General features: G+C 42.5%; 1 protein-coding gene across 1 annotated transcript in view; it reads right to left on the reverse strand.

Annotated features, from left to right (window-relative positions):
• Positions 1 to 26,430, reverse strand: part of PIK3AP1 (phosphoinositide-3-kinase adaptor protein 1) — a 113,042-nt gene that overhangs the window by 81,206 nt on the left and 5,406 nt on the right. The window contains exon 2 of the mRNA XM_032432378.1: positions 22,732 to 23,148. Coding sequence (XP_032288269.1) covers positions 22,732 to 23,148 — 417 coding nt within the window. The remainder of the gene's footprint in view (positions 1 to 22,731; positions 23,149 to 26,430) is intronic.

A 26,430-nucleotide genomic window follows, 5' to 3' on the forward strand; every position in this document is an offset into this window, starting at 1 on the left:
TTTTTTAAGAGCTGCTTTTCTCTTCAGTTGCAAATCCAAGCTATTCAGAAAATAAACATTAAAAATCTATTTTGAAAAAGTACATTTAAACAGACTGCAACAAGGTTCTAAGAACAGGCATTTTGAAATGGTTTCTAGACACTAAGCAACCATATGCTTTCTACCTCAACTGATGGTTGTACCCTGAAGTCTCAGGGATTCAGCCTTAAGCTGAGAATTGTTAAAATCAAAATAAGGCTTCACTCATGTGGCAACCATTCCTTGAAAGATGTCCCAAGATAACAACCAGGAGCTTCAGCAGAAAATTCTGCTAATTTCCAAAGGGATATGTGTATCATGTTTAAATAAAATGTTTGGTTTGACTATTCAATGTGCAACTGGCAAATCTGAGGTTTTTAGGATTCACATGTTGACTAGAGGAGATACTCAATTGCGAATGTGGTTCAAAGCCATGTGGGAGAATGCAAAGGTACTGGAGAGTAAGCTAGAGATAACAAGATACATCCCCACCCAAGAGGCCTATTTTTTTCTTATTCTAGAGTACAATGCCACAAGAGCCCTGAATATTTGCAGATATCAGAAATATATTTCAGATTTAGAAAAAGGTAAGAAAAGAGATCTTTCTGAAATTTTATTAAGACCAAAAAAAAAAAAAAAAGTCTACCTATGACAGTAGCCCCATTAACAAATTAGTGAGCTTCCATCCCACCAGTGCTATCCATCTTATTCTCTTACTAAAGTCCCAGAAAGTGGGCAACTCAGATGTACTGACAATTGAGACAATAAAATTAAGTCATTTTCCATAAGCCAAATAATTTGATCTTGTTTATTCAAAGCCAAACCATAATGTATGATACTCCAATCATTCATTGACTCATTCATCAAATATTTATTGAGTACTAGATGCCACCATATGCTGAGAGCTGCATCTTATAAAGATGAGTGAGACTTTGTCCAAGACCTCAAGATCTTTACTTTTCTAATTCCATTGTATGGCAGAGGTTTTAAGCCAAAATGTCAAGGAAATCTTAACACATTTTCTCAAAATGAACATTCAAGTTTGTATCTGTATATAGGAGGTGATGTCCATCCCATGGCTGTGCCACTCATTTTAATGACCCCAGTCTGGATACCAGAAACTAGGCTGATGGTTAATCGTTGATTTTTTTTATTACTAAGAGCTAGCAGAATTCACTGGAGGACATTCATTTTAAGATTTCTGAAGATTCTGTGACTTTTACTGAATCTAAAAATGATGCAACTTTGACACTTAGGAGATATGGCTGAATTCTACCCCAAATGATAAAGAAGGCTCCCCCAAATGAATAGTCAGGTGTGAAAGGCAAGGAAAGGCAGGTCTTAAAGGTTCTCAGTCATTCTTCCTCATGCAAGACCAATGGCATAGCTAGTTAGGCAACCTGAACAAGAGGGAAATAGGGAGTTAATTTTCAAATAGTTACTAAAATATTTTATATGCCTAGAAGTGAAAAATATTACAGATTAAGATAAGGTGTGTAGGAAAAGTGCTAGAGCAGGAATGGGATGCTGGTTTCATCTCAAGTGTCAACTCCAGGTGAATGGGGGTGGATGCCTAGAACCCTGAGGAAGGCCAATGCTGAGTCCAATGCGAAAAATTACTTGATCCATTAACAAAGTCTAATCTGGGATCAGGCAGTCTGCATGGTACATAGAAAGACTATGGGAGGAGGAGCTTAGGCTGCGCTGGAGGGGGAGTGAGGAGATACATGCTACTGAGTTACCTGGGAAAATATAAAGAAATAATAGTAATTTTAAAATCCCAATGCATTCAAAGACCAACGAACCTGTGTCAGCAATCTTTTAAAAAAACTTAAAGGCACAATTGGCATAATTTAAGACAGAATGGATACCTTCCAAATGGCTGGCAAAGAGCCAACCAAATACACGCCATATTAGAAAAAAATGTGCCAAGGAACATAAAAAAAAAAAAAGGAAAACCTAAATATGATTACAGAAATCAGAGATCAGAGCATTTGAGATGACACCTTCTGATTGATCCACCATGTGGCCAAGTGACAAGATAAGCTGAGAATAATGTAAATTCCTTTGGTGAGAGTTAAAGAACCTAACTGATAAATGCATTGTAACCAACACCAGAGTTCTTGGCTTTTCATTTGTTTTTGCTTTTTTGCAAGATCAGTAGGAAGATCACAACCTCCTCAACACAACCTCCTGGTAATGACGTAGACGTGTGGCTTCTGTGGCCAAAGGAAGCCAAGAATGTCATTTTGAGTATCTTAGAGCTGTAGACTTACTGCTTTTGAAAAGTATAAATAAATATATCCACAAAAGCCACAAATTCAGCTTCTGAGTTATTTATGTCTTGATTTTTTTTTCAGAGTTTCTTAGATGACCGAAACTAAATGATCCCAGTGTGGTTATCAAGTGGTCATTCAATGGTCATCAAACTCGAGATGCACAACCTTTCACTGGTGTGAATTAAGCAATGAAAAAATACTCCCAGTCTCCCCCATTCTGTTCAGGTCCTTGCACCAAGGAGAAGCAGAGGCTCCCAGGCTGTGGTTCAGCAAGAAAGGATGCTGACCATCTTCACCTGCACACATACCCCTGGTGCCTCTTCCCAAGTTAGACTGATGGCAAATGATGGGCCCCATATCCCCTGCAATGGAGATAACTTATCTCCTCCTTGCCCCAATTGCAGGCGGAATTGTCACACCTAACACGCATTCGAGGGATGAAAAGTTTATCAAGCATTCACTGTGCACCAGGCACTGAGCGAAATACGGAAAACAACCCACCTGGATATATTTTGTTTTGCAGCTTGTTTTCTATCTTAGCTCGTGAATACAATTATCATCAACTTGGCCTGCTTGTTTCAATCCTCAAGACCTCACAGTCTTTGGATCATGTTCATCTAAACATAATAATAACTCCATGACAAAGGAGAATGGTCAGCAATAGGAAAGTACCTAATATGTTCACCAGGCAAAAGAACAGAAAAGTGACAAAACTAAGCTCTTCAAAACTGGCTCTCTAAATTTCGATGTCTGAAGTAGATGACATCTTAGAATCTGAGTGGAATCATTCAAGACATGTCAACAAAGAGTTAATAAACTGTGAAATTCATTTCCTCTAGGAAAGAAGGTTAACAAAAAGCTTCCAATAGTTTTGTTTTGTTTTGTTTTTAAGTATTGGGTTGCAGGCCCATAATGCATAAAGAGAAATTAAGAAGGTTTGCATACGTCTCCGACTTTTTGAGGCTGATCTCAAGAAACACTAACATGCCTTGAGATAGACTACAGAGCAGGATAGAGAACAGGGCTTGATAGACAGGGAACAGTGCCTGAGCAGGCTGGGATCTGGAGACCCCCCATATAGGTACACATCAACCTCAGAAGCCCCATGTTTACCTGTTTAATACATTGGGGTGTACAAAGGTTTTTTCCAAAGGACAAAAATCTTCCACTAACAACAACAAAAATTGAAGGAATACCCCAATCAAATTGCCAATCAGCTGGGGCGAGATGGTAGAGAGCTCTGAATTGTCATATTAAGGAGTCGGGACTTCATCTTATCATCAAAGGTTCCCCCATTTGGGTTTTTAGGAAAACCATTCTGGCATTTTGGTGGAGAGTATGGGATGGAAACAAGAAGCCCAATCAATATATGAACTAAGATAAAAGGCTATCTGCAGAATAAAATGTACACAATAATCTACTTTATAAAAAAACTTCCATGCATGTATATGTTGCAAATTCACAGAAAAGGATCAACTGGTTGAAAAATCAAGTTGGAGAAAAGTATGTATACGATGGTTCTATCTATAAAGAAAAAAGGCCTGTGTATGTTTGATAAGTTTATACAAATGTTCTAAAAAGATACACACCAAGCTGCTTATGGCAGTTACCTCTACAGAAGCAAATGAAGATTTGGGGAAGGAGACAGAAATTTTTGGTTTTTCCTCTATAGACTTCTGATTGTTAGAAACATGTTTTATAACAAGCATGTATGATCTTTATCATTTTTAAGAGATTTCTAAAACTTAAAAAATAAATTGGGTGATGGGCATTAAGGAGGGCATGCGATGTGATGAGCACTGGGTGTTATACACAACTGATAAATTACTGAACACCACATCTGAAACTAAATATGTACTATATGTTGGCTAATGGAATTTAAATAATTTTTAAAAAGGAATATAAACAAAAATTAAAAAATAAAAGATGATCATAAAATAAAAGATATAGTTTCTGTGACAAGAAATGATCAGGACGTAAAACCAAAGCAGTAGCCATGAGAATAAAGAGATGCTGACAGCAGAGCAGACGTGAGCCTGGGTGAGGCAGGCTAGGGGGTGGGGGCACATGGAGCCATGCGTTTCCATTCATCCTCTCAGTTACATTCCCTGAGAGTCCCAAGAGGTGCACATTTCCACCACATTTTACAGGTAACGAAGCAGAGCCTCCGAGAGCTCAGAGAGACTGGAACTCCCATCTACCTGATGCTGACACTGATTTCCCTCATACCCACCGCCCTCTTAACCGCCTTTTCTGCACACAAGTCCTCATCTGATGCAGTAGGAAGGCACTAGGGAGCCAGGCCTGACGACATAGGCTGGGTCAGGAGGAGACTGGCAAGGCCGAACCGTGCGCCCATTCCTGTTGAATAGTAAGCCCCATGGGCACCTGGCTGGCTCAGTCAGTAGAGCATCTGACTCTTGATGTCAGAGTCAGGAGTTCAAGTCCCACACTGGGTGTAGAGCCTACTTAAAAAAAAAAAAAAAGGAATAGTAAGTTCCAGACACCGAAGGTAACCTTGAACAGATGAGTGCCCACTGGCCGGCTTAGCTTGGGAGGATTCTTGAGACTAGGACCTACGTTTTCTACAGATTCTGTAATGCCTCTCCAGCCTCCGGTAGAGCACAAGCCCTCACCAAATTCACTGAGTGTTCAATAACTATATATTGATGGGAGGGCAGCAGGATCACCTGAAGCAAATGGTGAAACTGCATCTGAGTCCTTATTTAGATCGTGAGTGCTCTGAAAGCATTTTTTTTCCCCTCAACAATTCAGGATGTAGGCAGTCAATGCACATTTGTGACAACTAATAATTGTGACCCCACTGAGAGAGTAATTTAATCATCGTCGTAAAGCTCCTTCAGCTAAAAAGAGACTATAATATCTGTGCTCCAAGACTTCAACCAAACAGCCAACGAAGCAAACAGTACTTATTGAGATCTGTGTGCCCACATGGTGCTAGGCATAATGGAGAATCCCATGGAATGATAGTCATGGGCCCTACTCCTAAGGAATTTACTAGTGGCAGAAGCAAACTGGAAATTCAAGAAGCGATTAGATAAATGAACGTTACCTATGGATGTCCTGCAAATGAGTTCCACAGGAGTCCAGAGAAAGGGGAAAGGATACTAGAATCTAAGGAAAAGCGACTTGGGCCGTGGGGTAAAGAAGAGAGACAAAAAAGACAGGGGTCCCCCCTCCGCCTCCTAGGAACATAATGGCATTCTGTGGTATCCGTAAGAGCAGCCATAGATTTCAAGCTATTCACTCCCCAGCACAAAGTGGCTGCTGGCCAGGACTATTTCATATCCTGACCACCTCTCTGTACGTTTGTGTGCCAGGGAGCTATTGCAAATTTAGGAACAACCTCACCCCACCCCAACACCCCTTAGCATTTCCATTGTTTGTTCAAGAGGCAACACTGCACATCTGGGTCTTCGCTCATTCCAGCCCGCCATCATTCCCACCCACACCAGAGATGGGGCCTTTTATAAACATACCACCTGAGATCTCTAGGGGGCGTAACTACCTATAATAAAGGGGGGTTGGTGATAAGAGTCAGAGGACGAGGATAAGATGTCAGAGGAAATTAGGGCTTGACTCCATCTCAATACAATACTCATATGAGCCTATAGAAGGAAATGTACTGATATTTCATCAGAAAATCAGGTTTTAATAGGGGTTCCATTTCTCCTTTAAGCAGAATCTATTTACATTTAGCTCTACATCCAACTGACACTGGGGAAAAGGCTGCCTCAGAAACTAGGCTCGGCCCTTAATGAAGGAATAAGCAAACAAAAAGCAAAAACAGACCTATAATAAATACAGAGAGCAAACTGATGGTTGCCAGAGGGAAGGGGTTGGGGGGATGGAGAAAATGGGTGAAGGGGAGTGCCTTCCAGTTAGGGAATGAATAAGTCATGGGAGGAAGGGTGCAGCAGAGGGAACAGCATCAATGGTACTGTAATAGCATTGTATGGTGACAGATGAGAGCTACGTGTGAGCACGGCATGACATAGACTTGTCCAATCACTATGCCATCCACCTGAAACTAATGCTACATTGTGCGTCAATTGTGCTTTAATTAAAAACAAACAAACAACTAGGGTCAGTCCTTTAGCTGGGCTGAACGATCTCTCCAAATGTCATTTTGGTCATATTGCTGCCCCAAGAGCAAAAAGCAAAAATACGAGGTTCAAAATATTTGGTTCTGCATCAAAACCAAAAACATATGGTTCTGACGTAGGTATTCAGAGGATCACACTTTAAAGACCACTTGAAAGAGACACTGTGCACACGAGACTGGAAACAAATCGTTTTTGAGAAGCCACTGAACTGGTTAAGACTAGAAGCTGGGGGGGCACCTGGGTGGCTCAGTCGTTAAGCGTCTGCCTTTGGCTCAGGTCATGATCCCGGGGTCCTGGGATCGAGCCCCGAATCGGGCTCCCTGCTCCATGGGAAGCCTGCTTCTCCCTCTCCCACTCCCCCTGCTTGTGTTCCCTCTCTCACTGTGTCTCTGTCAAATATGTAAATAAAATCTTTAAAAAAAAAAAAAGACCCAAAGTTGGGGAGCAAACCTGAAGTTCCCGTGTGCCACTGGGAAAATAACAATGACTCTGTGTCTCATCTGCAGAATGAAATAACAATAGTGTCTCTCTTATGGGTGAAGGTTAGATGAGATGATCACTGGAAAATGGTTAGCACAGCATTTAGCACCATAAGCATTCTACAGCTGGTGGACGCTGGAGGAAAACAGTAAAAAGCAGCATAGTCCAGGGCCCAGGGTGTCATCTACAGTGCCTCTGGTTTGGAAGGGACTTCAGGGATTCCTTCCTCAGCATCCTTGGCAGATGTTTATCCAACATCAGCCCAAAGGCTTCCAAGGACAGGGCCTCTGGCCACCACCTCCTGGGGCAGCCTGCTCCATCGTTACGCCAGTGCGGGCATTAACCTTCTTCCTTAAATCTAGTAGAATTTGACCTAGTCAGTCACTACTGTCCATGAATCCTTATCTGCCTTTGGACCATCATCAAACACCCTTCTTATATCCACATAACCATCTTTCAGGTGTTTGAAGGTAGTCATCACGGCTTGGCATTTTCTTCTTTGGGGAGACAATAAAGTAGAGTGGATAGAACTCCGAGTTCAGTGTTAGAGGCCTGGGCTTTCATCTCTAACTGACTGGGTACCCCTGGGCGAGTCACTTGACAGTGCTGAGCCTCCGTCTCACTACACCCCCGATTCTGTAATTCTGGGACTACACATCCGCCGCTTAGTCCTACTTCTCAGGCCCAGGCATGATCCCAGCTGCCTCAGGGTGCCGGCATCTTTCACACTGCTCCACAAGAACAGAGCACCGATCTGAATGGAAGCTGCCAAGCCTTTAGAAACCCCATACCTGAGGCTATCAATATGGACCATTCACAGTCCTCCAATCCTCTGGCCACAGTTAATTGGCCTAGAGTTAGGCACGTGACTCAAATTCAACGAATTAGACCCTACTGTGGGATTTTTAAATTCTGGACCAGAGAGGACAAGTATCAGTTCCTCTCTGGAGCTGGGATTGGAAGGAGTGAGGTAGGACAGCTCCTAGGGGGTGGAATTCTCCTTGGAGAGGACTCATCAGAAAATGATGCCCTAGGGGCACCTGAGTGGCTCAGTCGTTAAGCGTCCAACTCTTGATTTCGGCTCGGGTCCTGATCTCAGGGCTGTCAGATCGAGCCCCGCATCGGGCTCCATGCTGGGGGTGGAACCTGCTTAAGATTCTCTCTCCCTCTGCCCCTCCCCCCACCCCTGTGCATACACCTGTGCTCTTGCTCTAAGAGAAAAAAAAGAAAGAGAAAATGACACCAATATGCAGAGAGACACAGGAAGGAGAGGTGAAGAGGTAATGCAGAGTTCGAGCCCTTGGTTCTAGATTATCTCTGAGGACCAACTGCACTCCTTCCCTTCCTCTTTGTTAATTCCTCTTTTGTCCAACTTGGGAGTTCTCTCCTTACAAACAAACAAGTCCAGAGTAATACCCTCACCTTTCTAAGTTGGCCTTAAATGAAGATAGCTCTGGCTTATCTGTTCTCCCTATACACCCCCCCCAACCTAACTCTCCACTCCCCCACCTTCTGCCAACAGCTACTTCAGATGGGTAACCAGACTCTGTGTATAATACAAGGAGGGCTGTCACTTCGTCCAGTCTGGCCACTGTTCAGAAGGGCAGCTCAAAACTACATCTTTTTTTTTTTTTTAAGATTTTTAAAATTTATTTATTTGACAGAGAGAGACACAGTGAGAGAGGGAACACAAGCAGGGGGAGTGGGAGAGGGAGAAGCAGGCTTCCTGCCAAGCAAGGAGCCTGATGAGGGGCTCGATCCCAGGATGCTGGGATCATGACCTGAGCCGAAGGCAGACGCTTAACCATCTGAGTCACCCAGGCGCCCCTCAAGACTGCATCTTAAAGCAGTCATGACACCTTGCTGATTCGCACCAAGCATATGGCCGCCTCAAACCCCCAGCTCTTTTTCATGTAGACCAAGGAAGCCAGGACTTTCTCTCTCCAATGCTACAATTGAAGAATTCAGTTTGTTTTTTTGTGGGGGTGGGAGTGGGGAGGGGGATGAAGTTTGGGACCTAATTGCAAATAAACACTTAGCCTTGTTAAATATCATGCATTGGCTTGGGGCCAGTGTTCACACCAATTGAGACTGTTGTGACTCAAGATTCCATCATCAATAGCAAAGCTTCCCAACTAGTCTACCAAATGGAATGGGTTACAAATGTGCCAGAATATTCATTCCCTCAGTTATTTGCTTGGTGGAACAAAGGTTAGGGCTCTGAACCCACGTTAGGGGCTTCCAACTCTGATAGCCTTATCATCTTCTGAGTATTCCTATTTTAAGTCTCCATAGTTATGGTAACATAGGAAATTCAGTTTTTCATAACATAAAAGTATTTACTAACAAAATGATCATTTACAAAATTGGTCTCTTAAACATCTCTGCTTGCTTAATCATGGTGTATATTCTCATCCATTAGGTCACATTTTTATTGCTTGTTCTCATTCAGATTTAGGATTTCTCTACAACAAACTATAAATGCAGTGTGATTTGGTTATATCGGGTTATTCTAGATTTTGCAAAAGATGCAGAAATTTATGAGGTTGTTGAAAGTAATGTTGGAAAACTGAATTACACGCAAAGCCACTGTCCATTGGCAAGGGTACAAACCGACAAGAAAAAGTCTACAGGAATGCTGCCTAATAATCAAAAGTGAATTAGGCACCTGGGTGGCTCAGTAGGTTAAGCGGCTGCCTTCGGCTCAGGTCATGATCCTGGGGTCCTGGGATCGAGCCCCACGTCTGGCTCCCTGCTCAGTGGAGAGCCTGCTTCTCCCTCTGCCTGCCACTCTGCCTACTTGTGCTCTCTCTCTATCTCTCTATCAAATAAATAAATAAAATCTTAAAAAAAAAAAGTGAATTATAAGAATACATAATGATTGAGAGGAGACTTTGAAAACTGTAAAAGTCAATTACATTTCAATACAACTGTTTTTAAAAAGTCAAATGTGAACTAAGGAATGTCATCTTGTGCTAGCATAAAACTGTCAGAAAATTGTATTCAACCCCTCTTGCATAAAACCCAGCAACAGCTGATTCAGTCTTTGTGTGGCTTAATAATTAGCATATAGCTGAAATTATAATCAAAACTGTTATATGATCAAATTAACTTACTTTCTTAATGTTTAGTTTTGCTTTTCAAAATAAAGCCAATTTTTTTTTCAGTATTTACTACAAAATTTTGACCTCTGCTTAAGAATATCCACTTTATCACTTGACCTGACCCTTTCCCAGGATCACCTGTCTTTGGAACTAAACTCATGTCACATTGCCATCACTGCAACTTTCAGCCGTGGCTCCTTGCCCCTCCCCACCACAGAAACAGAAAAGTTTCACCCCTCTGCCTTCCCGCATGACAGGCCTTCAAAACTCGGAAGACAGTTTCCGTGGTTCCAGTAAAACTTCTTTTCTCCACAAACATATTTCCTTTAAACGTTTATCATCTGACAGAATTTGAAATTCTCTCATTCACTCCATTCAGTCATTCAACAGTTTCCTGAGGGCCTACTACGTGAGAAGCATTGCTGGAGACATTGGGTATACAGCAGTGAATGGAATCCCCACTCTCCTGAGGCCTACATTCTATTGAAGGGACAGTAAACAAAATGATTGGATGGATGGATGGATGGATGGATGGACAGACGGCTGAATATCTGTATGTGCCTCCCAATGAAAGAGTAAACATGGGTCCAGGTAAGCTTGACTAATGCAGGATAGAAGAGGAGCCTCTTCTCTGACCCCAATACTTCTGTTCATAAATCTTCATGTGACATTTACTGTTTTTGAAGGGGACATTGCTCTGTTGACCATGTTTAGCTCACCTCCAACTAAAACCACCAGATCTTCTTACAAATGCTACTCTTAAAATGTTTATTCCTTCACTCTGTTTTGTACAACTGTTCAATTATTTTCTTGGACCCTGTGCTGAATTTTATATTGATCCTTATTAATTTCCAACTTATCTTTAGCCCACCCACCCTTCTAACCAACAAACCTTTAGATGAAGTAGAAGGTGAAACTTTCAAATTGTGGGAACATACTAACATATACACCTAACATCACTGTTGTCTTCAAATTTAAGGAAAGAAGCAAAATGCTCATTTTAAAACAGAGTGCTTGAATAAAGCTACTCTAAAATTTTAGACAGTCTAACCATTACTCTGAGAAAAATGACTCATGTGCCTGAAAGCCATGGTTAACTGGGCTGTGTTATCATTAGGTAACCATATGCATAACTTTTTTTTTTTTTAGAGACAGGGAAAGAGAGAGAAGAGCGGGGAGGAGCAGAGGGAGAGGGAGAGAGAATCTTAAGCATGCCCCACACCCAGCGAAAGGCTCATTCTCACAACCCTGAGATCATGATCTGAACCGAAATCAAAAAACTTAACCGACAGAGCCACCCAAGCGCCCCACCATATGCATAACTTCTGCCACCACTGGAAGATACACCTTTTCTTCTCTTTTTCAAGGTGGATGCTCAGGAAACTCACTCTTTCCTTAATTGATGCTATGAGGAACTATCAAAGGGGACCTTAGGATATCCCAGGTCCCCTTATTATTCAGAAGGAGCTCTCAGACTTCTGCCTCATAACACTGGACATACCTGGCATTAAGTAATTAATGGGACAAATGGTGATTCAATGGCCTTCTCCTTCTAGACACATAAACTTTGCAAGGGCAGGAATTAAGTTGACTTTTTCATCATGTCTTCTCAGGACCTTGCAGAGAGCCACCCCCATGGCAAGCACTCCATAAGCTCAATAAATATTTGTTGAATATAAACATAAATTAAGTTTCATCTCTGCCACTAACTGTGTGACATTGGTAAGTCCTCAAATTCCTCTGGGTCCCACTTTGTTCATTTTAAAGTACAGGGGTAGGGCCAGATCATCCCAGTTTCCTTTTCTAATGTTAATATTCCATATCTCCATCCTGTGGATTCAGTGGCTCCCCTGTCCCTATTCTCCCATCAGAGACTCTGTTGCTTCCAGAGTATGGACAAGTTATAACCACATGAACATCCTAGACCATGGAAGGGACTGGGGGGAAACAATGTTTAATGAAGGGTTTCTACAACCTCTGGGACACCGATTTCCAAGTGAATACAAAATAAAAATAAACACTTAGGCAGCCAAATGAGTGTACAATTCTTTCGGTATTAACATTTTTCCCAAAAAACTTCTAACACAAAAACACTTCACAATTATAACCGGAGACCTCTGGCTACACACCAAGGCTTTGAGAAATGATATTCAGAAAGTCCTAGAAAATGAAAGGGGTAATCTGTTTCAGAACAAACAGGTTGACTCCATCAGGAATGCTAAATCCGTATCCTGCAACAGAAATGTTTCCCCACGTTTTACATGCTCAAAAAAAATGGGTCAGCAGCGAACATGAATATTTTTCTATCTGCTAGCTTTGATGGGCGTCTATCTTTCTGTAAGCCTTAACTACAACTATGGCCTCAAACATTAACTGTACATGTAAAAGGAAACTTACTTAGTCCAATTTTAAAATTAGAGCACTTTCATTTCATCATCAGCCTCCCCTCTATTTCCTGTGTTATCAGATGTTCAAGAGAGAGCCAGCAGGCTGTTTGTGAAACTGGCAACTTGGCAGACAAAATATGTATGTTCAACCAGCATTCTTTTAAATCAGAACCTGGTATGAGTCTAGACTTGTAAGAGTGATAGGGAAGATACACATATGCAGAAGGCATAAACCCAGAAGAAAAAGTACCAAGGAATTTCCAAAATGACTAAGCCAATTCTAGAGGTCTCTTTTGAACTCTACAGATGTCTTCACTTTAATGATCTCCTTTAAAGAAGACACACCCAAGTTAATCTCTGCTACGAACAGACCTACCCATACCCCCCATGGAGCAAACAATTCCGACTGTTAGTTTTTATAACAGCATACTGATTCTTTTGTGGGGACAGGATGTCATACCTGGTACGTTTTTAAGTATGGACACAGTAAAAAAGATGTACTCTATTCAACCCTGTCTTGCTCTGAATCAGCTTAAAGTTTCTCTTTAGATACATCCTGACTACATGACACAAGACAAACCTGCTCCATGGAAATGGTTGATGACCCAAATGACACCAGCAGCATAGGCCCCCTAAGAAGGATACTCATAAGAGGGATATCTTCCTCTCCTCCAATGGAAGCATTCAAAACGGGACCAAGAATAAGGAAAATGGACAACAATCCATGAATGCACCCACACATGTGGACATCCATCCAACCACCATCTACCGGGCACCTTGTGAGTGATAGGGAATTTGTATTCTATTTGTCATGCATAAAACATCAGCATAGTTTACACTTTAGTGTAACACATAGTCTATGTTTCTTAAAAAACATAAACACAGTGAAAATAAAATAGCCTCCAAGTGTTTATCCCCCACAGAAAAGGCAATTTTATCAATTACTGATTTTGTTCATTTCTCGGTATCTTTGAAAACCAATCAACCACTGTTTGCCTAAATTTTACCAAAATGGCTAAATTAGGAAGTCTTCCTCTCAAAAGTCCATATGACAAGCCTACTGTGGTTTCCGTAATTTCTCCAACGGGCAGATGACGAGTCATATAAAGCATAAATCATCCTATTTCCTTGGTCGTCTCAGACACACTCTCAGTCATGTGAATGGCAGTGGAAACTAAATTGAAAAGCTGTCAAAACATCCTGTAAAAATAGGGAAATTAACAGACCCATTTTGTCATGCATATTTGCCCCCCATTTCCCCTGCCCCATTATCTTCCTATAGACTCACATTCATAAGTCTACACGCAGACCATAAAAAACAGTACGTGTAAAATGTTAAATCCGTGCATTCTTTCATTCCCACCCAGATAATGGCATCATGTTATATTCTCCTAAGACTAAACTTGGGGTAATGTCCATAAACCGAAAGCTATTATGATGGCATTTAAGGTTCTATTTAAAATTCTATTGTGAAGGAGACTTGTTAGCTGAAATAAAACACTATACCTTGATGAAATTTTGAAAACTATCAGATTAAGACCCAGCAATGCGATGTAAGCCATGTTAAACCACACACAGTAGAACCACATGGAATTTCATTGGCTGTAAAAGTCTCAGATGAGTCAACTTATATTCCTCCTAGCTTTTTAAAAAGGACAAGAATGGATACAGAGTGACTTGCCCAAGGTGGCAAGAGCAGTTAGTGTTAGAGTCCGTGAAATATACACCCATATTCTCTTATTTCTTGTCATAAAGATTGTGGCACCCTAAGAAGACATCAATCCAAATTTGATTTGACAAGAGTAAAAATATGACTCAATGATAAGTAGCAGGCATTAGCCTGGACGGAGTGACTGAAGGTGCAGACATCAGAGCAATAAACAAACCAATACTCTATCGCTCCCCCTCACCCAGAAGATCAGTGCCATGAGGCTGAGAAAAACGCCAAGGAAAAAAAAAAAAAGAAAAACACCAAGGAATTCATATAAGGGAATTTAACCTGAATTCAACCTACTTGGATTAGCTGGGTAAAAGCCCAACTCCTTCCTCTAGATCCTTGAAATCCCCACAACTCCATCATTTTTCCCTTTTAAGATTCCTAACTGAAAGTAAAATGTGAACATAGTAGAAAAAGAGAAACACCAGAGAAATGTCTAAGACAAAAAGTCCTCCATCCACCCAAAAGCAACTACTATCAAAAACGTCTTGTGTATCCTTCCAGGAAAAAAAACCTCTCTATGCATATATTGGTATAAACATAACTTTTTAAAATTATATATCTATAAGCACCCTGGTTTGATTGTCTTCACTTAGGTAGCCAGGAGCTCAGTCTCACTGGTCCAGATGAGAAACTGGTCATTTCAAGGACAGAAATCCTATTGTTAATCAAAGCTAATCTTGTCTTAACTGACACTGAACTTCTGGAGCCTGGGAATACAGCTAAATAGCTAACAAAATATAGAAAGGGAAGAAAGGAAATAAAAAGATAAAGAGGTATTATATCCAGGCCAGCACCTGTCAGACAGATGCTCACTCAATACTTTCTGAATGACTTACTGACCAAATATATGAATGAATGGAGAAACCAGGATAGGCATATTGTTAACACATGTGACAGTCAATGTATTAAATATTAATTGATAGGGACCCAATTCTCAAAAAAAGTGAGCACCCTTCTTGATCTACACTGTCCAATATGGTAGCCACTGGCCACAGGTGGCTATTGAACAACTGCAGTGTGTTCTCTAAGTGTAAACTATGCACCAGGTTTCAAAGACTTGGTATTAAAAAAGATGTAAAATATCTCATTGATAATATTTATATTGATTATATGTTGAAGTGACAATATTTTAGATATATTGGCTTAAGTAAACCATATTATGAAAATTAACTCACTTGTTTCCTTTTACTTTTTTTTTTTTTTCTGCAGCTACAAGAAAACCTTAAATTCCACATCTGGCTCACATCAGACCTTTTTTGGACAGCTCTGCTCCAGAACGTAGGCAGGCACCACTACAGCAATGACTATGTCTGTCCTTTCCCTGCTCTATCCCAGCACAGGGCATTGGAAACAGTAGATGCCCAATGAATACCTACCAGATGAAAAGCTGGTTCTGGTATATAGATAAGGCCATGAGTAGGCCTTAGACTGCATAGCAGGAGGCCCTTGTCCTGCTCCTTTTATGGACAAACAGCTGTGTGACCTTGGACAAGTCACGGAAACTGCCTAGGCCTTGTTTTCCTCATCTTTAAAATGGGCATAAAAATAAGGTCTTCCTTACAGGAAAACTGCATGGACCAAATGAAAGAATATCTACAGAAAAGGGTAAAACATTTGTCAGGTTCCTCCTGAGTTCTAGTATTCTCTACTACCAACAGTTCCAGGAGAAGCAAGATGCAAAAAAATACCGAAAGAACCGGGTAAGAAACTAACAAGTGAAATTCCTGTATCTAGTATTTCCATCCCAGCGCGTGATAGAAAATTGAGACAAAGACTGGTGTAAAGGAGATTCTCCCAGGAATGGAAACTTGAACATTCATCACTGCCTCTTCACTGCATCTCACCAACCAACCACGGTGAGAAAGGGACTTGCAGATACCTTCCTCGAGCGGCCACAGAAAAGCTAATGAACTGGGAGGAGGCGGCCATCTCTGGGTGGCTGACGAAGCAGCAGGGGCGGCCAATTGCACCGCGCCACCTGGGGCTCACAGCTCTGTGGGAAAATTCATAATCCTGGGGGCCTCAGAGGCCTCAGGGGGAAAGTTCCACAGGCCCAAAAATCTATTTGCCCTTGTTAATTGTTTCAGGCGCAGCTAGGAGGGTGAACTTACCTTACGCTACATACAAGGCGGTCAAGGCACCTGGCAAGGGAAATCCAAAGGACCCTGGGAGAGGCTGTGGCTTTTTAATGAACAGCAGGATGGATTTCAGCTATCCGAGCTGGGCACCTTCTTCTCCAAATCAAAGATTATTGCAAAAAGGGAATAAAAATGTACTGAAGAAAGCCTCCTTCAGCAGGGGGCATTTAGGGAGCCTTCAGGAGCCAAATGCAGAGTGGTCAACCCACAGCAGAGAAAGCGCAGATCCAAACGCCCACGGCCTTGAGGGAGGACAGCAGCAGAGCAAAACTAGTCCATTTCAAGAGGCCAAAGGTCAGATTCTCCCCTCAGCCTCTGCAGGGAACCACAGAAGCCCCAGAAGTGACTGACTTACCATCAGTTAGGCCACCACACGAAGGAGAGCAAGGAGGGCGCAGTGACTTCCCCTTTGCTACAAGGGCCTGACCCTCCCCCCTTCTCTGAGGGCTGCTCCCTGTGACGTGGAAGCGAGTCATGCTGTGGCCAAGCTCCAAGCCCCTGGGACCTCTGCCCCGTGACCCGCCTCATCACAGCCCACAGGGCCTGAGCTGCTGCCTGCTCCTCAAAGCAGAAAGCCGAGGGACCGGGCACCAGGCAAGGAGCAGAGCCCCCAGAACACAGCTGTGCAGCAGAATCAACAGCAAGCCTTGTGGAAATTCACCTTCCTGGGACTAACCCCCCTGAGATTCTGGTTCAGTGGGCCTGGGGCGGGAGCCCACGCACCTACCCTTGAAACAAAGTGGTCTAGAGAACTCAGGGAAGCTTCCTCGTCCCTGATCCTGTTTCTTCCACGAACTTTCTTCATCCCTCTTGTCTCCACGTGCAATACAAGGGCAGTGAGTGGAGACTTAGGAGAAAGCAAGGCAACGTGGAGATCATTCTAGAGTCTGAAGGCCCTCAGTTCCAAAGAGAGCTGCTCCCGTCTTTGTGCAAGTCATTTACACTCTCTGAAACTTAGTTTTCTTGTCTGAGGAATGGCAATAAAGCCATCTACCCACGTAGGGTCGTGGGGGGAATAAACACACATAAAATGCCCACTGCATTACTCTTAATGGCCAAAAAGCATTCATGTTATTTTTAGCTCTTTCTGTGAGGGCAGTTCTCCACATGAATATGTCTGCAAGAAAAACTGTACATGTAAATAATTGGCTTAGTCAGGCATAAAGGGAAAGAAAAAAATTAAATTACGACAACAAAAAACTCTAGTAAGAGGGGCCATGGCTGGATTCAGGTTATAGGGAGATGGTAGAAAGATGCACAGAGCCATGATGCCACCCTATCTCAGGAGCTCTGCAGAGATAAGATTGGGGAAATCCACAGATTCACAAAGACTTAGGCACAAAGCTGCAGAAAGATATACTGCAACATTATTTATAAAAAGGGAAAATTGGCAATAACCTATAGGTATTTTTTTAAACATTATGATGAACATATGTTACTTCATTTCAGAAAAAAAAATGTTCCTTTTTAAATTTAGGAAAAGATTTTGGAATCCATTTGATGAGTTGAAAGCATTTTTAAATATCTAACTCTCTTTCTTCTAAACTCCAGTATAATATTCAGATTAGAACATTCACATCAACAAAGGAAGGCCAGACATGGGCATATCCCTCTAAATGTTCCCCATGGGAACAAAAGGCAAAATACACTATAATTTTGGGTACCATCGGAACTTCTGAAGTACAAGGAGCATGGGGAAGGATGGGGGAGGCAAAGGGAAAACAATGCATATAAAGAAGCAGGTGAGGGGCGCCTGGGTAGCTCAGTCGGTTGGGCGTCTGCCTTCGGCTCAGGTCATGATCCCAGGGTCCTGGGATCAAGCCCCGCATTGGGCTCCCTGCTCCGCGGGAAGCCTGCTTCTCCCTCTCCCACTCCCCCTGCTTGTATTCCCTCTCTCACTGTGTCTCTGTCAAATAAATAAATAAAAAATCTTAAAAAAAAAAAAAAAAAAGCAGGTGAGCTCTCCAGTGTAATACTGAATAATAGTAGAAGAATTAGGTTTAATGCTTCACTTCCCCCTACACACACACACACACACACACACACAAAATGATGAGAACTTTGGAAATAAAACTCAGCATCACCTAACAAGTCCTTTCCCACACACACTAACAATCTATTTTTGTATTCCAGGGAGATTTGCAGCAAAGAATGCAGCTCCAGTAAAAAGAGGAAATAATTTCTATGCTGTACCTGGGTTTTTCTCACTTCCTTATTTTAAAATAATCACCCAACAAATTAAAAAAAAAAATCCAGAACAATAGTACAGTGTTCTATGCACTGAGTATATATCACTGTAGACATTTTGGAACTAAACAGAATCAATTCAAGTGTTCGGAGTAATTTGCCATCTTCTTGGAAAACTTATAATGATATATTACAGTGCTGGGGGTTGGAAGAAACCTTCCAAATCATGTGGTCCAACCCCATCATTTTACAGATGAAGATCTTGGGAAGCAAGCTGCCTGCTACAACACACTAAAGACTCTAATTAAAACATCTGCTCAATTTTAAGGTAGCTGACAAATTTGGAGAGGGGGTGTGAAATAAAATAAAACCTCCAAAACACTTTTTAGTGGAAGAGTAATTCATTATCAAATGAAGCAGCAGTAAGGATTGTGATGGAAATATAACCCTACTCTAATGTCAGGACCATTTACTTCTGGAAAACTGAGATTAAAAGTTGCCAGAGCTCACACATCGAATCTGTGAGTAGAGGCAGGGAAGAGAACTCAGGAACCCAGCCCTGAAGTCTGTTGGCCTAAGCACCAAACACTGGCCTAATTTTATACCTAAACTGACAGGTATCCAGGAGTCACTCTGATGTGATGGTGCCTCTACTTCCAGAAAAGTGGAGACTGGAGAAAATGGTCCACACACTACAGAGGGACATGACCACTGACCTGGCAAAGGAAGGGGGGCTGAGACCCTTGCTCACATACTCAATGGACCCTTGATCAGCAGCATCAGCATCACCTGGGAACTTGTTAGAAATGTGGAATCTTGGGCGCCTGGGTGACTCAGTCGGTTAAGCGTCTGTCTTCAGCTCAGGTCATGATCCCAGGGTCCTGGGATCGAGTCCCGCATCGGGCTCCCTGTTCAGCGGGAAGTCTGCTTCTCCCTCTGCCCCTCCCCCCTGCTCATGATCTCTCTCTCACACTCTCTCCCTCTCTCAAATAAATAAATAAAATTAAAAAAAAAAAAAGAAATGCTGAATCTTGGGCCCCACCCAGATCTATGGAGTCAGAATGTGCATACTGACAAGATCCCCACGTCCTCCTGAACATAGGAAAGTTTGAGAATCGCTTGTTTAGATAATGTAGCAGCAAAAGAAGTATAATTGACTACCTATAACCCCATTTACTTTAACTTTCTGGAATAATTACCTTATTACCAGCTCTGCTCTCTAAAGCTTTTGATCTTTAAGCTTTATTTTAAGTTTTAAATGTTCTAAAATTTAGCCTAAATTTCAAATGGTCTCAGTGAATATCTTATCGAGTAGTCATGTTTTTCCAAAAGGTACCTCAATGTTAAGAAAAAATACATATATACAAATATGCTGGGAACTTAACCATTTTTAAAGATTACATAGATTACAACTTGAGGTCTTTTTTTCCTGCTACTTTCTGCTGAGGTCATAGTAGGAACATGACCAATATTTCTTCAGGGAAAAGTTAGAAACCCCAGGGAGACCTGGTGAAGGAGGAAGACTAGATTCACAATAGAAATGTGTTCCTGGGGCGCCTGGCTGGGTGGCTTAGTCTGTTAAGTGTTTGACTCTTGATTTCAGCTCAGGTCATGATCTCAGGGTCGTGGGATCGAGCCCCGTGTCAGGCTCTGCGCTCGGTGCGGAGTCTGCTTGGGATTCTCTCTCTCCTTCTCTCTCTGCGCCACACCCCCCACCAAATAAATAAATAAAATCTTAAAAAAAAAAAAAAAGAAAGAAGAAATGTGTTCCTGGTGAAAAAGAGGAATTTAATGTAAGGGAATTTTATGGTCAAGAGGCTGTGAAGGTCACATGGTCCAGCCACAGCTCCAAAGCTGAATCCCTTTAGGCCACATCAACAGTCTCCACTCACATATTTCCAGGGTTGTGGAACTCACCACCTCCAAAGGCAATCTGTTCCATCTTTGCACGCTCTGTTAGAAAGGTTTCCTGAAATTTGTCTCCCTATAACTTTCAACAACCCTACAATCAGTAACCCCATAATTATTGTCCCTACCATTAATTCAACCCTGTTATCAATTTTCCATTACATTTCCCACTGGGATCTTCTTTCTTAACACAGAAAGTCAAAGATACAAGTCTCATGTATTTATGTATTTATTTCAATGAGAGTAGGGCATGTTGTATTAGTGGGGTGTATGAAAATTTTATTTTTTGCTTTTATTTGAGGCACCTTAGGAAAACCTCATGTGTACAAGGGAAGTACTAAGATAAATTATCACAAGTTATAGAGAATATAACTAAGGGTATAATCATATCAAAAACCTAGTTTGGGATAGTACTGTTCTTAAACATTGTTTTAACCCTAAGCTTCCTGGGAGTCAAAGCAGGTACGAAATGGTGAAAAGAAGGTGATGCTTCGGAAATGTTTGAGACTCTCTGGCCTTGGGGAATCATAGGTTATCAACCCTGGAAAGTGTCTTAGATCAAGTCTTATTCTGGTCTCTTACAGAGAAGGAAACGGAAACCCAAAGAGGATAAGTGACTTGCGCAATCCCGGGCACCTAGTTAGCACCATGGAGTGTACCTACCCCTGGTCAATGCTCTGTTTGGCATACTGCCAGACTCTGAGTCTGGAGTTTGTTAAGGAAGCTTGCCCAGCATACAAACCGGAGATACAGCACCACATTACTGGGCCAACCAAGGGCAATGGCTATGGGTACCTGAAAAGCAAACCTAAGACATCCTGGCTCACACAGACCCCTCAAGTCCCAAAGTCCTAAGTCTAACACCAGATAAGAAAGTTATATTGGCGCCGTAAGCCATCCTTCTTCCTTCTCTTTTCTAGAACTCCATTTGTCCCTACCAACCCATTGATTCTGAACTGCAGAGTTTCCACTAAGAAGCTTATTTTAATCTCCCATTAAAATAATCTCTTTCTGATGACAGGTTATTTGTTCTCAGAACAGAAACACCACCATGAAACACTTCATTCTTTTGGAAACCCTTCAAGCTAAAGGCTCATAGCATATGGAGCCAGAGTCCTTAGTAAAAAGTAAATGATTATTGATCGATTTACCCAGGCATCTAAACACTGGGCTCATTGAAACAATACTAAAAGAATCCATTCTATCATGTATTTTTTTTTTAATAACACCACTGGAATCACAGACCTGTTCCCCTGAAACAAATAATACATTATATGTTAATTTAAAAAAATTTAAAAAAAATAACACCACTGGAATATTTTAAAGAACAATCTGTCAGATCATGCAGCATAAGATGCCAGCACAGTGACAATATATGCATGGAGCCCTGAATGACGGGCTGGTGGGTCACAGGGGCCTGCCCATGAGATCATAATGGACCACAGCAGGGACATAAGCCCATCCGCAGAAATAACTACTTGTGTTTCAGTTCTTTGTAAGTTTAGGCAGATCAAAACTCCCTCAAAGCAATGAAGAGCAATCATGCAGGATCGGATTATGTGCTTTTTCTATCACTGTGTTCTTCTGAAGTAAAGAAAAGCAAACCCTAGAAGAATCTCTTATCCAGGTGACACATCTTTTATATTAACACTAGTCATTTATATCACAAATTAGCCAGGATCCCACTATGTTAAGAAATCTGGTCATATTTATTGGTTTAGAGCAGCCTATTGCTGGATAAAAGAATCGAGGAAGCTACATCAGCTTTTTAAGCTCAGTGGGAATTAGTGAATTCTTGATTCAGTTCGTCAGATGAGATGGGGTGGATGAGCCCAATTAAGGCCCGAGTCCCAGCAGGGATAATTGAGCACCGTTAAATCAACCCATAACTGTCCAGGCTTGTTGGCTGGCATCAGGTATGTAAGATCTCAAATGGCGAGAGAACAGTGATAAACACAGAGCCCACTCATAGCCCACAGTGAGGCAAAAATAGAAAGCAAAAGAGGAAGAAGAGCTGTGACATGCCTCCATCCCAGAACGCATCTTCCGCTACTGTTCATCAGAGTGTATGTCACACTTCCTGGGGCCACTGAAGTCAGGAGCCCTGGCAGAGGGGACCAGAATCTTCCCACTTTAAAAGGAGAAACAGGGCAAAAGACAGAAGCTCGGCTAGTGGGAAATAGAGAAGAAGGGTATTTCTCTATAAACATGTTGTCCAAAGTGACACATTTTTCCACAAAAATCTTAAGGGCCCTGATGATAAAATGGAAGCGGCTCACAGGTTTGAAAGCCGCCTCACCTGAAACGCTTGCGGCCTGGATGAGTCTTTTTTTTTTTTTTTTTTTTAGGGCTTGCTTATCTTTCCTTGAGAAGACACCCTTACCTTCGGAAATGGCCTTCTTCACCGCTGCCACGTAAGTCTCGGGCTCGTCGTCACAGGTGAGCTCCTGCCAGTGCGCCCAGTCCGGAAAGTAGTCCAGGAACTCCGGGCCGTCCTGCACCCCGCAGAGCAGCCGCACCACGCGCTGGGGAGGGTGGAAGGCTCTCTGCAGCAGGGGCAGCAGGGCCGGCTGGCAGAAGCACCGCACCAGCTCGGCAGACAGCAGCACGATGACGCAGCGGGAGCCCAGGAAGAAGCTCAGGTCCTTGGCCGAGAAGGAGGCGTCAGGGCTCAGCCTGTACGTCAGCGTCTTCTGGCTCCGCACCTGCCGACTGGACAGAAAGAGGTCCTGGAGATACTGGCACCACTCCGTGGCATCCGGGCCGTAGACGATGAGGATGTCGCATCTTCTAACCGCCCCTGAGCAAGAGCGAGGCAGAGAAGAGGCATGTTAACACACCTGCTCCTTCTGGGGCTCAACGACCTGCACAACAAACCCTCCAGACGGGGGTCCTGGCCCCCACCATCCTGACAGAGCTGGCAAACCCTTCCCCTGCTTCCAGGCTCTGCTCCAGCCATCCCTGGCTCCCTGCCTCTGCCCCAAGATGCCATGCCATTTCAGAACTTTACATAAGCTGTCACTGCTGCGGGCACGCTCTTCCACCCACAGCTGACGCCAGATAAGATGATGATGATGATGACAGCAACAGCAAGCACCTTATATAGAGCTTACTATGTTCCAGATGCTCTTCCAAGCACACTGCCTAGTAAGCCCATTTAATCGTCGCAGCAACCTGATAAGGTAGAGAATACTATTAGCCCCGTTTGAAAGACGAGAAAACGGAGGTGTGGCAGGGTACATAATTTACCCGTGGTGACAGAGTCAGAATTTGAACTCAGACACTTTGGCCCCAGAACCTGGCTCTTTCCCAAATACAGTGATTATAAGCACAGGTACTGAATCAGGTGGCCAGAGTTAGCATCTTGGCTCTGTGAATTATTAGCTGTGTAACCTTACGCAAGTTACTTAAATATTCTAAACCTCAGTTTACTCATCAGGAAATGGAAATATAATGGCAATATTTATCAGTGTTTTGTGAGCATTAAATTAGATATTTCAGGGGCGCCTGGGTGGCTCAGTCGTTAAGCGTCTGCCTTCGGCTCAGGTCATGATCCCAGGGTCCTGGGATCGAGCCCCACATCGGGCTCCCTGCTCGGTGGGAGGCCTGCTTCTCCCTCTCCCACTCCTCCTGCTTGTGTTCCCTCTCTCGCTGTCTTTCTCTGTCAAATAAATAAATAAAGTCTTTAAAAAAAAAATTAGATATTTCATATAACGTGCTAAGCACAGCGCTTGGCATGTGGTAAGCTCTCAGTAATTGGTAGCTGGAGTCCTCATCCGCACAGTAAGAGAAACAATGCATGAATGTTAGCAGCAGCTGTGGGTGACTTAATGCTTTGATCTCCATAATACCATTGGGAGGGTGTCCCTCACCTCACCTGTGCTGGGACATAGGCTTTCTTCTTCTTCTCATAAAGCATAAGTGCCAGAAACAGTCCAAAGCCTCAGAGAAGCAGTGAGGTAAAAAGAGCTTTGGGGGATCACTTGGCCCAAACTCCTCATTTACAGATAAAAGAAACATTTCATCTGGGAAGATGAAGGGACTCAAATTCACACTCAGCAAACTAGTCACTAAGCCGGGACTGAACCTCAGGCTTGTCCCCTGGTCCCCTGTGCAGTCCCCCCACCAGTCCACCTGCTGCCTCCCATCAGGGATTCGGTCGAGAATCTTACGAGTAATAAAACATATCTTCCAATTATCAAAGTTCAAAGAAGCTTGGCTCTTAACACACCTGTTACTACTGTTAGAGGAGGCTTCATCTCCCACCAGCTCAACAAACTGTCCTTCGTGCCTTGGAAGGGGTGAGCGCAGAGGAGTCTCCACACGTCAGCACAATACAATAGGGATCCTTCCTCCCACTCAAAGAAGGAAGCTGCTCAAGTCTGGTGAAGCTTGGGAATCATGAAAGTTGTGGATTGTCACAATTAAACACCACCCCTGGACCACATTTCACTGAGTAGTTCCTAGCAAAAAGGTTGGAGGCAGGACTGGGGGTCAAGACCTGAGGCTGTAAACTCTGAAAACATCATGGGAGGACTCCCCCTTCCTATCCCATCTTCCACCATATTCAAAGTAAAAACAATGACATATAATATGTAAACCCAACAGTTCTGATTTCCCCAGGGATAATATTACCAAATTTTTAAAAATAGCAAATAAAAAAAAGTTTGGAGTTTCTTTTTGGAGTCTCTGTTTTGCTGGAGCCCTAATCCAGGGCTAATATAAAACCCAACAGGCTCTCAGTAGGAGCACATTGAACAGCCAGGGAGTACTTTAGAAGGGGAGGTGTGCAAATTTTAAAAGAAAACAGTTTTAGAAGGTAATATGGGGCGGGAGGGGGAGGCAATCAGCAATTCTGATGACACCACGGCCTTCGTGGCTCTGCAGAAAACTCAATTCTGAGCATGGTCTAGTTCAACTGTGACTAAAACAGTCCATTTTAGGCTGCTTACACTGGTCCCAAAGTTTAAGCAGATTAAAGGCAAAATTTTAATGTATGGAAGGCAATGTTGCAGCCTTCCATAAAATAAAATCTTTGCTGATCTCCGCCCCCCCCCCCATGTTAACAGTTCTTTGTACTTCAATGGACAAATAATTTCAGGACTATGGAATGAATAAGATTGGCCAAGCAACACAGCTATGGAGCTCATACTGAGAAAAGTAGAGTTAAGGCATCAGAATATGTTTACCTTCTTTCTGCCCCTCTTTTCCACATAGTTGGTTTATCCTCAGAGGTGAATGTTCTTCTAAATGTAAAGTGTTAATGCACATGAGTGTGCATGAGCTTGGCCCACCAGGTAGGCAATGTACAAGACTTTATAGTGCATTATAATAGTAAGGGTGTAATGTTAGCAATCTGGGCTTAGAATTCAGTTAAAAGTGCAAAAGTAAAAAGCAGTAGCCACCAACACTCCCTACCTATACCAACAAATATACTAGCAAATATCATGTCAACAATTTTTACAAATGGGCTGGAAGGAGAATAAGATCTCAGAGAAGGCTGGCTGTGGTCCCACACATTAGTGATGAAGCCATTGGGGATGTTTTCAATAGATGGTAAAGAAATAAGGAAGAGAGAAGAGTATTTCCAAGAGCATAGTAAGTACTCTTAAGAAAGCAGCTCAGATCTTGGAACAATGACTGACTTAGCAGGAAGGCAGCAACTTTAGAATGCCCTGACATGTGGCCGTGAGCGATGTATGCCACTTTTATGAGGAGACAGTGACCCAAAGCAAAGCAAACCAACAATTTCAAATGACAAGTTCCGGGGTCACTGAGGGAGTGAGTATTCATTTCACCCTGGATCCTGCCTCAACACGACCTGTTCCTCTGTTAACAGCACCATACAACATCCGCTGGGCATTAAAGATCTCTAGCCATCAAAGAGAGTGCAAATTATTAATAATGAGGGAAACTGGGTGTGGAATATATGAGAACTCTAATATCTTCAGTTTTTCAATAAATCTAAAACTTCTAAAATAAAAACTTTAAAATACAATTTAAATTAAAAAAACAAAACAAACAAACAAACAAAAAAAGGGCGCCTGGGTGGCTCAGTTGGTTAAGCGACTGCCTTCGGCTC

This window comes from Phoca vitulina, unplaced genomic scaffold (genome assembly GCF_004348235.1).
Source record: "Phoca vitulina isolate PV1807 unplaced genomic scaffold, GSC_HSeal_1.0 scaffold48, whole genome shotgun sequence".
In the NCBI taxonomy this organism is placed as follows: Eukaryota; Metazoa; Chordata; class Mammalia; order Carnivora; family Phocidae; genus Phoca; species Phoca vitulina.